This window comes from Oncorhynchus gorbuscha, linkage group LG18 (genome assembly GCF_021184085.1).
Source record: "Oncorhynchus gorbuscha isolate QuinsamMale2020 ecotype Even-year linkage group LG18, OgorEven_v1.0, whole genome shotgun sequence".
Lineage (NCBI taxonomy): Eukaryota > Metazoa > Chordata > Actinopteri > Salmoniformes > Salmonidae > Oncorhynchus > Oncorhynchus gorbuscha.
The window spans coordinates 19,109,051-19,122,573 of record NC_060190.1 but is presented as its reverse complement, the minus strand read 5'-3'; the positions used below and the strand labels follow the sequence as shown (position 1 = coordinate 19,122,573).

Below are 13,523 nucleotides of genomic sequence, written 5' to 3'. Positions count from 1 at the left end.
TTCAATTCTCAGAGTTGCGTCCAGAACAAGTCAGGAACATGGCCGCAAACGAGGTACGTTTACACTATTCACTGTATACATCACACGAAGGCTGAATAAAGAACCAAACACTTCGACCAATCAACCACTTGTATCCAAACTGCCATCAATATTCCAAAATTCAAAACCCATTTGCGAGCATTGTCTCCTTCTGCGACCTGTTGTGTAGCATGATACGCTATGAAACACGGGCAGACAGACGCACACTTGTAAAAACAAAACGGCATCTCTCTACTCCAGCACAAAAAAGCACCAAAGAACTTGCCAGTTGACTTAGCCTGCCTGCTCATGGTGCCTGCTAGCTAGTTCTAACAGCTAGCTTCACTGACAAACACGGGGATGGAACCTAACAAGCTAGTGATTTTGGGCACTGATAAACAGTGTGTAGCTTGTCCTTTTAATTACAGCTTGCTGATAATGTTGTCGACGTGTAGTCATAAATCCGTTTGTAGAACTGCATGTTTCTCTAAACAGTGTCGGGGCAGCTGACCACAGCAGACTCTATACTGCACTGACTAGTTTATGCTCTTTTTAAAACTTCAAAAATACTACACCTTCAAGCACAAAATTCAAATTAAATGATCATCTTAGATTCATTCTGACTTTTTTGAGAGGAAAAGTAGTAGTGGCCATGTTGTTGCTAGGTAACGGGTTAAGATTCATGGATAGAAGTTGATGCCAAGGGCGCCGAGTCGGCACAGTATGACCAGTTGGTAAAGAAGCTGCCAACGGGTTTAGTGGAGCCCTCGTAGACTCAACAACTAGCAATTGAGATTGACATGTGAACGCACATGTTGAGTGATCGTGTTCAGTTTGAGATTCAGTGGCTAGTTGTTGACTGTACCCTTTCGGCAGCCAGTCTACAGAGTGGTCATCCTGTGCCAACCTGGTGCCCTTGGCAGCAAGTTCTACCTATGAATCTTGGTGTGTTATTTATTAGAGCATATTTGGGACTGGGTGATATTGGGGAAAACCTATTCTGTAATATGCTACTCCAAATATCTGATATTATCTCACCTGTAATTCCATACTGTGCTATTTTTGTGCTTATTTATTATAGTCACATTCTCATAAAAAAATGCCATACAAGTTTTAAGTTTTATTGAAAAGTGACGTAAAAACACTAAACAACCTTAATAAAGCATCTAGAGGCATCACCTTAACCTTTTGATACTGTAATGAAACAGCAGGGAGCAGGTCTCGAAACCTCTACCTTCTAGCCCGAAGTCCAGCGCGCTATCGACTGTGTCACAAAAGCATGCTCGAGCGGCAGAGTCGATATCCGAGCTTATAAACCCAGGGTCATTACACTACTCCCTCCTTTCAGAGAGCGCATCCTCGCGCTAGCTTGCGACTCAACATGTTATAGGAACGCGCTCACCGGCCAAGCACATGCACTGTCGTGGATGCAAGGTCCGATCCCACTTCTGACACCAATGTAATGAAACAGCAGGGAGCAGGTTTTGAACCCTCGACCTTCTAACCCGAAGTCCAACTCGCCATCGACTGTGCCGCAAAAGCATGCTCGAGTGGCAGAGTCGATATCCGCGCTTATAAACCCAGGGTTGTTACAATACAATCATTTCTTAATTTGTCGCAGAGGCCAGGGTTTGAGTTAATAATTGCTGGGGTTGAGTGTGCTAACATTTGAAATGCTAGGAAGCTGATGACTGCAGTGGCAAAAACAGAGTTTTCATCAACAAATAAATGGCTAAATAATTTATCAGTGCACCAGGGGTACTTACGATTGTGATTCCTGAAATGCAGAGCCTGTTGGACTAGTTTTCGAATCTGAAATTATACTTTTGCTCCATTGTTTGCTAGGTGTGCTTGCCACCATTGAAAACACTGCTAACAGTAGTTAGTTAGCTAGCTAGCTAGCCAGTTAATTATAACGTGTTTTCTCCAAATTTATGTTAGCTATATTTTGAATATAACTCTCATCTGCTGTCAACATCAGGATACAATTTGAACTGGAGACAGCATCTAAGATGGCCGACCGTTGTTTTAAACGTAACTGCTAACGGTTCGCATATGCCGTTTCGTGGTTGCTGTCATCTGTTTTACAGAGCCGATAACACCTGCGCATTAGCACTCAGTGCGCACTCAATGGTGAAAAAAGTACCCAGTTGTCATACTTGAGTAAAAGTAAAGATAACATAATAGAAAATGACTCAAGTGAAAGTCACCCAGTAAAATACTACTTGAATTAAACTTTGAAACTTTTTGGATTTAAATCAACAGCACTTACGTATCAAACATAAATGTAATTTCTAAAATATACTTAAGTATCAAAAGGAGAAGTGTAAATCATTTAAAATTCCTTTATATTAAGCAAACCAGACGGCGGCAAAAAAAATAAACAGATAGCCAGGGGAACACTCAGACATCGTGTTGGGCTATAAAAACAGATAGCCAGGGGAACACTCAGACATTGTGTTGGGCTATACAAACGGATAGCCAGGGGAACACTCAGACATCGTGTTAGGCTATAAAAACGGATTTTATCAAACAAAAGATAATTAATTGTGTAACAATCAGCATTGGATTTGCAAACAGATGAAGATCGTTAAAGGTAAACAATTTATTTAAAAATATTTTGTGATTATGTTACGCCTGTGCTGGTTGAAATAGTTGTTTTTATGGGTCTCTATGCTCAGATAATCGCATCGTATTCTTTCGCAGTAAATCATTTTTAAATCTGACAATGCAGTTGGATTAGCAAGATTCTAGGCTTTTGATACATGTGAGACACTTGTATTTTCATGAATGTTTAATATGACTATTTATGTAGTGGAATTTCAGCCCGCTACCGGGTTCCGTGCTCAGAGGTTAACTGACTTGCCTAGTTAAATAAAAAATATAAATAAAATTGATATACTTGTAGGGCACTATGGTGTTGAAGCTGAGCTGTAATCCATGAACTGCATTCTTATATACAATTCATTCACATTTTGTTATGTTACAGCCTTATTCTAAAATGGATTCTATCGGTTTTTCCCCCTCAATCTACACACAATGCCTCATAATGACAAAGCAAAAAAACATTTTTTTTAGAAATTTGTAGCAAATGCAGGACCTCTTGGTTCCACTGCAACAGGCAAGCTCAAGTATTTTTAGCATTCACAACATGCAGCATTCACAAAGTTAAAATATATACATTTAATAAACCCTGCCAGTTTTTATAAATCGTCCCAACCTAGTATCTTCCATTTGTGTTGTCCATCTTACTTTTTTTTTTTTTCCGCCCCTCCCCCACGGGAGGCCCTTTGCCTCTTGCCAAGCCATCATTGTAAATAAGAGTTTGTTCTTAATTGACAGCCTGGTAAAATAAAGGTGACTTTTTTTTATTTTTCTTAATGGTTGCAAAACTTTTTTCTACAGAAAACGAACGCTTCTCATTGGACAGGTGTTCCCTCACAGTTTGTCTGTTTTCCTCTGTTTGCTGTGAATGAATGAACCACCCTGCTGTTGTTGCACTCTTCATCACTGTATTGTTCTGTGCCTTTGTGCAGGTGAGGAATATCAGGTTCTCTGATTTCGTGGAGTCACTGAAGAAGATCAAAAAGAGTGTCGGACCACAGACGCTGGACCTGTATGTGCGCTGGAACAAGGACTATGGGGACACCACGGGTGCATGAGACAAGAGGGGACACACATGTAGCCTCTGTCCTAACCCTGAACCTCCATTGAGGCAGTGGATTGAAAAGTGTTTTAAACAGAGATTTTTTTTTTCATTATTGTTTTTAACTCTAAGGTCATAGGACTGTTCGAATAAACTATTTATTGTGTGTTATGATACGGCTGTTGTCTTCCAAACTATTATAGTCACAGTGATTTTATAAATAAATACATATAAATGTCCTTCAATTTGAAATGATTCATAAAAACGGTACCTTGAGATAAGGCACATATACAGTGCATTCGGAATATATTCAGACCCCTTGACTTTTTCCACCTTTTGTTGCTTTACAGCTTTTTTATTTTATTATTCCCTCGTCAATCTAAACACAATGCCCCATGATGACAAAGTAAAACATGTTTTTAGAAATGTTTGCTAATTTATAAAAATAAAGTAAAAATATAACATTTACATAAGTATTCAGACCCTTTGTTGAAGCACCTTTGGCAGCGATTACAGCCTCGTGTCTTTGGTATGACGCTACAAGCTTGGCACACCTGTATTTGGGTTAGTTTCTCCAATTCTTCTCTGCAGATCCTCTCAAGCTCTGTCATGTTGGATGGGGAGCGTCACTGCACAGCTATTTTCAGGTCTCCAGAGATGTTCGATCGGGTTCAAGTCCAGGCTCTGACTGGGCCACTCTAGGACATTCAGAGACTTGTCCCGAAGCCACTCCTGTGTTGTCTTGGCTGTGTTCTTAGGGTCTTTGTCCTGTTGGAAGGTGAACCTTCACTCCAGTCTGGTGCCAGGTTTCCTCCAGACATGATGCTTAGCAATCAGGCTAAATGGTTCAATCTAGGTTTCATCAGACCAGAAAATCTTTTGGCAAACTCCAAGCAGGCAGTCATGTGCCTTTTACTGAGAAGTGGCTTCAGTGCTGTAGAGATGGTTTTCCTTCTGGAAGGTTCTCCAATCTCCACAGAGGAGCTCTGTCAGAGTGACCATCGGTTTCTTGGCCACCTCCCTGACCAAGGTCCTTCTCCTACATTTGCTCAGTTTGGCCAGGCAACCAGCTCTATGAAGAGTCTTGGTGGTTCCAAACTTCTTCCATTAAAGAATTCATGGAGGCCACTGTGTTCTTGCTGTTCTTGCTTCAATGCTTTTTGGTGCCCTTCCCCAGATCTGTGTCTCGACACAATTCTGTCTCGGAGCTCTATGAACAACCTCATAGCTTGGTTTTTGCTCTGACATACAATGTCAACTGTGGGACCTTATATACAGTAGGTGTGAGCCTTGCCAAATAATTTCCAATCAATTGAATTTAACACAGGTGGACTCCAATCAAGTTGTAGAAACATCAAGGACGATCAATGGAAACAGGATGCACCTGAGCTCAATTTCGAGTCTAATAGCAAAGGGTCTGAATACTTATGTAAATAAGGTATCTTTTTTTATTTGGAATACATTTTCACAAAAAAAATATATTTAATTTTGTCATTATGGGGTATTGTGTGTAGATTGACACAAAATGTGTATTTGATAAATTTTAGCATAAGGATGTCATTTTAACAAAATGTGGGAAAAGTCAAGAGCTCTGAATACTTTTGAATGCACTGTACATAATGTTTGTGTGTAACGTCCCTCCAACAAGAGAGGCCTTAGTCGTGTGCATGGTAGCATGGATCTGTGCCTTTTTGTTTTTTGTTTTTCAAAACAAAATGGTGCTTCTTCCCTTTTCTCTGGCCATTCACCTTAGTGACAGCAGCCCTTACAAAAAAAATATTGAAGTTTTGAAACTGCAGTAAAAGTGCAGTAACTGCAATCGCCTGGTATTTTTGATGGAGTAATTGCTGAATGCAGTTATTCTGCACTCTAACTGCAGGTACACTGCAAAATTACTGCAGTAAAAAAAAGTGTTATTTTGAATGCAGTATTTGCAGCATACTGCAGTTATACTGCAAATGTTTTTCTGAAGGGAGGGTTTTTAAAATGAACACTGCCTTTTTACTGAGACGCATTGGAATACTGTGCCAACATACTTGCAATCAAGACTCCAATTCAATCAATGACAAATCTGGACACCACAATGTGGCTTCTCTCAGAATGTTAACACGGTCACAGGTGTGGTTTGGTATCAATATAGAACAATGTCTGTGAAAACCGCTCATTGGGGTGTTGATTTAAATTTGATTCACACTTCCGATATAGAAAAGAAAATCTGAATTAAACCCCAATGCAGTTTAACTTTATCTGCAACTGATTTAAAAGGGGTCTTGTGTTTCCTTTGGGTAAACCAGCTTAAACTGTTTTGAGTAGCATCCCACTGGGGCCACACTGGTTGAATCAACATTGTTTCCACGTCAGTTCAATGAAATTACGTTGAACCAGAGTGGAATAGACATTGAATTGACATCTGTGACCAGTGGGCTACTTTTACGATGTCAAACATAAATCAGGGCTTTTGTAATGCATTTGTGTAAAATATGACAGGATACTCCCGCCCACTTTACAAAGTATGTGTTTCTGTGTGTTGAAGGATTTGCTATGAATGATTCTAGCTTTATAGTATCATGTGTAAGATATGTTGCAACCAGTTGCTTGGTTAACTTTTTTTACAATGCTTGTTCCGCTTGATAGTTAGAGACAGCGCACCACTGCATTATTTGTTGCTTGTTTACACAAATATTTCATTGCTACATTTGGACTTCATGGTTTCAAGTGAATCGCCTATTCACCCTCCGACTCACCTCTGGACCTCGAAAACAGTTCCACTGCTTTTTGTTCATTGTTCCCCTCTAATCAGGGACTGATTTTAGACCTGCGAAACCAGGTGTGTGCAATTAATTATAAAGTAGAACAGAAAACCAGCAGGCTCTGGATCTTGTAGGATAATAGTTGAAATACCCCTGTCCTACTCTTTGAACGTAATGCTGTTGTCCCACTCCAAACCAAGAGGGGGCAGCAAAAGTTTGATGGTGTGTACATTAGACTATTTGAGACATCGGAATTGTGAATGCTTATTTATTCAAGGCAACATTTTGCAGACACTTGCCCTGTACATGCTCAGGTTGTACAACTGATATAGCTTACAACAAATTTGTCATGATTGTGTGAAACCTGGGTTTCAGAAAAACTCATAAAAAAATAACAAACCTTGTGTCAAATGTGTTGTACAACATGAGTGTTTACAGGGCCATTGTGACTTAGAGTGATTTGGGTTTCCATGCTCTCAAAGTCTTAAAAAAATAAAATGAATAAGGACCTCATACATGTCACACATACAGGACCTCATATGTCATCTATAAATGAATGTTTCTTCAATAGCAGTTTGGAAATGTAAAGCTGGAGTGTCTGTAGAACTTATTGCATCTGTTTTTTTTAAAGGAATTATTTATTGAAGTGTCGTGAAAGAATTGATTTGTATGTGTGGGAGTGCGTGTGGGAGTTTAGTACATTTTTTTCTATATTTGTTTTGTTTGTTTGTGTTTCGTTGTTTGCCCTGCCTTTTCAGCATATTTACCACTTAACACCCCCCTCACTTTTATTTTGAAGGTGAGCTGCAAATTCCACTATCATGCTAAATCCTTATTGTGGCTAGTTTCACACAGGTGTTCTCTTGATAACAAAGACAACAAAAACAGACTGGATCAAATGTGCGAAATCTTGTGCCTGTTGCGTTAACTGTTTCAAGGCAGGTTCCTTAAAAACAGGGCAGCCCTGTCAAAATGAGGATGGGACTATTTAATGTTAGATCACTCAAATACATCTTATTTCAGAGCACAATCTAAAACTGTATGTTTCTAACTAAAACTTGTCTTATTGAAGCTTCTCCCCCAAACTATAGTTTTTGTCATTCTTTGAGATGCTCTAAATGGCAGGGACATCTCTGTCGGTCATCTCAGTTCATTTAAACATCATGCTGTATTGTTAAAATGTCAACCATCTGTGCTTGTTGAAACCCTCTATAGACCACAAAAACCATGTCCCACTTGTTCAGCTGATTTCTCTGAATTTCTGTTCGTCGTTCATACAAATTATAACAAAACTGTGATCTCAGCTGATTTCAATTTACGTATACCGTGCCTTCAGAAGGTATTCACACCCCTTGACCTTTTCCACATTTTGTTGTTACAGCCTGAATTTAAAATGTATTAAATTCGATTTTTTTTTGTCACTGGCCTACACACAATACCCCATAATGTCAAAGTGGATTTATTTTATTTTTTATACAAATTAATAAAAAATGGAAAGCTGAAATGTCTTGAATCAATAAGTATTCAACCCATTTGTTATGGCAAGCCTAAATCAATTCAGGAGTAACAATTTGCTTCACAAGTCACATAAGTTGCATTGGCTCCCTCTGTGTGCAATAATAGTGTTTAACATGATTTTTGAACGACTACCTAATATCTGTACACATACATATGTAAGGTCCCTCAGTCGAGCAGTGAATACATTTTTATTTTATTTTTAAATATACCCAGTCACTACAAAGATACAGCCGTCCTTCCTAACTCAGTTGCTGGAGGGGAAGGAAACCACTCAGGGATTTCACGGTGAGGTTTAAAACAGTTACAGAGTTTAATGGCTGTGATAGAACTGAGGATGGATCAACAACATTGTAGTTACTCCACAGTACCAACCTAATTGACAGAGTGAAAAGAAGGAACCCTGTACAGAATACAAATATTCCAAAACATGCATCCTGTTTGCAAAGAGGCTCTAAAGTAATACTGCAAAAACAATTGGCAAAACAATTTACTTTTGGTCCTGAATACAAAGCGCTATGTTTGGGGCAAATACAAAACAACACATTACTGATTACCACTCTCCATATTTTCAAGCATGGTGGTGGTTGCATCATGTTATGGGTATTATTGTAATTGTTAAGGGCTGGGATGTTTTTCGGGATAAAACTAAACAGAATGGAGCTAAGCACAGGAGAACTGGGTTCAGAGTGCTTTCTAACAGACACTGGGAGATTAATTCATCTTTCAGCAGGACAACCTAAAACACAAGGCCAAGTCTATACTGGAGTTGCTTAACAGGAAGACCATGAATGTTCCTGAGTGACCAAGTTAGTTTTGCCTCAAATCTGCTTGAAAATCTATGGCAGGACTTAAATGGTTGTCTACCAATGATCAACAACCAATTTGACAGAGATCAGCGAATTTTTAAAATAATAATGGGAAAATATTGTACAATGCAGGTGTGTAAAGCGTATAGAGACTTACCCCAAAAGACTCCTGTAATTGCTGCCAAAGGTGATTCTAACATGTATTGACTCAGGGGTGTGAATACTTATGTAAATTAGATATTTTGGTATTTTATTTTCAGTAAATTTGCAAAAATGTCTAAAAACATGTTTTCACTTTGTCGTTATGGGATATTGTGTGTAGATGGGTGAGATAAAAAAAAATATTGAATTCAGGCTGTATGTAGCACAACAAAATGTGGAATAAGTCAAGGGGTATGAATACTTTCTAAAGGCACTATAAAATAATCAAGTCTATTGAATGCAATGGCCCCACAACCGTGGCCATACTTTGGACCTATTGAGTGCACACAGACTCAACAGTGAAATATCCTCTATTGTTTATGTAGCTTTGTCTGACCATTACTGTGTATTTTTCACTGCATTGACTCCCACAATGCAATATGTTAGAGTATTGTTAAAAGCGTTGTCTGACCTCTGAAGTGCCTAAGAGGTTATATAAATTATATGCCACTGCCTATTCTGCCCTCCTCTTGTGATAATCTAGTAAATTACTTTTATACCATTGACGCTGCTGCACCAGTCAAATTAATAAAGGTCATCCCTAAACAAAAAGCTCCTTGGAGAAATGAGGAAATAAATCAACTCGGAACTTTAGAAAGGCTGAATGGGTATGTAGGAAGTCGAAATTACAGGTCAACTTTGATATTTTAATTTAGCAGACGCTCTTATCCAGAGCGACTTACAAATTGGTGCATTCACCTTATGACATCCAGTGGAACAGTCACTTTACGATAGTGCATCTAAATCTTAAAGGGGGGGGGGAAATACTTATCCTATCCTAGGTATTCCTTAAAGAGGTGGGGTTTCAGGTGTCTCCGGAAGGTGGTGATTGACTCCGCTGTCCTGGCGTCGTGAGGGAGTTTGTTCCACCATTGGGGGGCCAGAGCAGCGAACAGTTTTGACTGGGCTGAGCGGGAGCTGTACTTCCTCAGTGGTAGGGAGGCGAGCAGGCCAGAGGTGGATGAACGCAGTGCCCTTGTTTGGGTGTAGGGCCTGATCAGAGCCTGGAGGTACTGAGGTGCCGTTCCCCTCACAGCTCCGTAGGCAAGCACCATGGTCTTGTAGCGGATGCGAGCTTCAACTGGAAGCCAGTGGAGAGAACGGAGGAGCGGGGTGACGTGAGAGAACTTGGGAAGGTTGAACACCAGACGGGCTGCGGCGTTCTGGATGAGTTGAAGGGGTTTAATGGCACAGGCAGGGAGCCCAGCCAACAGCGAGTTGCAGTAATCCAGACGGGAGATGACAAGTGCCTGGATTAGGACCTGCGCCGCTTCCTGTGTGAGGCAGGGTCGTACTCTGCGGATGTTGTAGAGCATGAACCTACAGGAACGGGCCACCGCCTTGATGTTGGTTGAGAACGACAGGGTGTTGTCCAGGATCACACCAAGGTTCTTAGCGCTCTGGGAGGAGGACACAATGGAGTTGTCACAATAAGGACAATAAGGACATTTGAAATACTAGAGGAAACTAGAGAATACTAGAAATACTAGAGGAGCTCATTTCTGCATATTGATATCGGACAATCAGAGTAATAGAGGGCACTTTTCTCAACTATTGAGAGCCATATTAATCCTGACCCCTCTACCCCTTATGATCTGCGTTCCACTTCTAAATATGAAGAGTTTGCAGGGTACTTCAGAGATGAGATATCGTCAATGAGGTTGGGTATTAGTTTAGGTGGACACCGTGACAGGCACTCAAAACTGCCTGAGTGAAACTGCCACTTCTTAAGAGCAGCACACTAGATCCGTCAGCCGTCAGCAATTATAGACCCATTTCTATGCTCCCTTTTCTAAGCAGCATTTTTAAACAGCTCAATGACTTCCTCAGTAATAGTTCCAGAAAAATTCCAGTCGTGTTACGGCACTTGTCGATGTAGTGGACAATTTTAGGATTAACACAGGTGCTAAAAAGCTCTCTGTCCTTGTACTCCTGGATACTGTAGATCATGCTATCCTCTTGCAGTGGAGGCTCGTCAGAGGAGGAAGGGGAGGACCATCCTCAGTGAATTTCATTTTTTTTAAATTCTAAAACACTGAAAAAAATATGTTTTTTACAAAAATACTAAATATATTCATGTCACCAAATAATGGATTAAAACAGTTTTGCAATAGCCTCAGCAGCACTCTGTAGGGTAGTACCATGGTGTAGCTGGAGGACAGCTAGATTTCGTCATTGACTTCAATACAAACCTAGGAGGCTCTTGGTTCTCGCCCCCTTCCATAGGCTTACATAGTAATTATGACAACTTCCGGAGGACTTCCTCCAACCTATCAGAGCTCTTGCGGCATGAGCTGACATGTTGTCCACCCAATCAAAGGATGAGAGAATGAATCTAGTACTGAAAGAATCATCTACAGCTAGCTAGCACTGCAGTGCATAAAATGTGGTGAGTAGTTGACTCAAAGAGAGAGAAAGACAATAGTTGAACAGTTTTTTTTCAGCTAATGTGTTGTTCATTGAAGTCCACAAATGAAGGGGAAAGGTGAGAGAAGGAGAGTGCATAGAGGCTACAATGAATACAACGTGGCTGCTATGATCAAAGGTGTATTCATTCGGCCGATTCTGTTACAAGACTTAGAAAGCTGGTTGTAATTTCAGTTGAATCCACCAGAAAATACACAAACAATATCATGGTTCAACTCAAATATACTACTTGATTAAAAAAATGACACATGCCGTTAACAAAAATATAAGGAAATGTCTGCTCTATCCAAAATGACAACCAACTGATTGCAGCATTACTGCAAACATGGAGGAGGCAAGTGGAAAGGGGAAAGTTAGGAACTTATTTGTCAGCCCAGCATTGAAAGACAAAAAATGGCTAAAAAAAATTGTGATAAACAAAACAGTATGCCAGTTTCATTTAAGGACCAAAGAATTTACAGCTGCGCCATACAGGTTGCAAAATAGTTGGGAGGAGATATTCAATGTACCGATACATGGTTGACACATGGTTTATGAACTGATACACAAAATGAGGCCAGATTCAAAATGTAGAAGTTTTCCATTTAAATTATTATACAAAATACTTGCAACCAGTAGAATGTTATTTTTATGAGGGATCCCAGCTCTGCACATTTTGCTGCAGAGAGACAGAATCATTAGATCACTTGTGGTACTGCCCATATGTAGCTTGGTTTTGGTCGAAAGGTTCAGGAATGGCTGAAAAATTGTTACATTTACTTGGAGCTAACTTTGCAAATAGCACTGCTGGGTGATTTGAAAAGTCAATCAATCGATCAATAATATAATGATACTCTTAGCGAAATATGTTATCTTTAATTTACAATCTGTATAACCTATGAGAATATAAAGGTTCAGAACTTTTGTGAAACATCACAGCATAAGTGGAAAATATATGGCAGCTATAAAACTTCAGCGATAGATGGGAGGGTTTGAGGTTAAGTATTATTGTCAATTAGTTTAATCCAATTAGGGGAGGGTTGGAAGGGTTAGGAAAATAATATATATTTACAAAAGAATATATACTTGGGATTGGAAATGGTGCAGATAATTACATTGATAGAAGCCACAGTCTATCTGCAATATTAAAGCTGATATACCCCCTAAGAAAACGTATCTTCAGTACCAGTCAAAAGTTTGGACACACCTACTCATTCAAGTGTTTTTCTTTATTTGTACTATTTTCTACATTGTAGAATAATAGTGAAGACATAAACTATGAAATAACAGATACAGAATCATGTAGTAACCAAAAAAGTGTTAAACTTAGCCACCCAAAGTGCGCACTTTGGCATAAGAACATGTTGCCATAGTCTCCTACGTCATTTAGTGTCACACCCGGATCTGTTTCACCTGTCCTTGTGCTTGTCTCAACCCCCAGGTGTCACCCATCTGCCCCATTATCTATTGGGTACTTATACCTGTGTTTTCTGTTTATCTGTATGAGTTTGTTTTGTTCCTCAAACCTACCAGCATTTACCCCCCTTGTTCCTGCCTTGTCTATTTTCCTGGTTTTGTCCTTTCTTCCTGCCGTCCTGTGCCCTCTACTCTGGATTACCGACCTCTGCCTGACCTGACCTTGAGCCTGCCTGCCTGCCATCCTGTACCTTTGCCTTCCCGTGTTCAAATTAATACACTTTTGTTACTTCGACACTGTCTGCACCTGGGTCTTACCTTCAAATGTGATATTTAGACCAGAAAGGGCCCGGAACTCTGCAGACTTTCGAGCTTCGCAAGGAGCCTAAAAATGACCCCCAACTCCCCCTTGATTTATTTTTTGCTTTGTCCCAATCATCTGATCAGGATCATCTCACTCTACTGATTTGCTTTCCTTAAAGAACTATACTGACAAGATGAAATATGTCTGAATCCCTATAAAAATGCATCCTTGTTTACAAGCCCTGCTGCCTCCTTCCACCCCATCTTGAAGTAAGCCATCTCCGTGTGTAAATGGATAAAGTCTCCAGCTATTGCTTTCACCAATCCAACTCTGTCAGATTAGGCAGGGAGAAGGGGAAGGATAGAAGGAATGATAAATGTAAGTATTTTAACAGGTCCATGAATTGAATAGTGTTTTTGTTTTTTACCCATCAAACTTACACAACGTATTTATCCAGA

General features: G+C 39.9%; 1 protein-coding gene across 2 annotated transcripts in view; it reads left to right on the top strand.

Annotated features, from left to right (window-relative positions):
• The window catches only part of LOC124004309 (spastin-like), a 30,477-nt gene extending 26,352 nt beyond the window's left edge, over positions 1 to 4,125 (top strand). For both annotated transcript variants that reach the window (XM_046313123.1, XM_046313122.1), the window contains 2 exons: positions 13 to 53; positions 3,555 to 4,125. In XM_046313123.1, the coding sequence (XP_046169079.1) occupies positions 13 to 53; positions 3,555 to 3,680 (167 nt within the window). In that variant the 3' untranslated portion in view covers positions 3,681 to 4,125. The remainder of the gene's footprint in view (positions 1 to 12; positions 54 to 3,554) is intronic.
• The last annotated feature ends 9,398 nt before the right edge of the window (positions 4,126 to 13,523 follow it).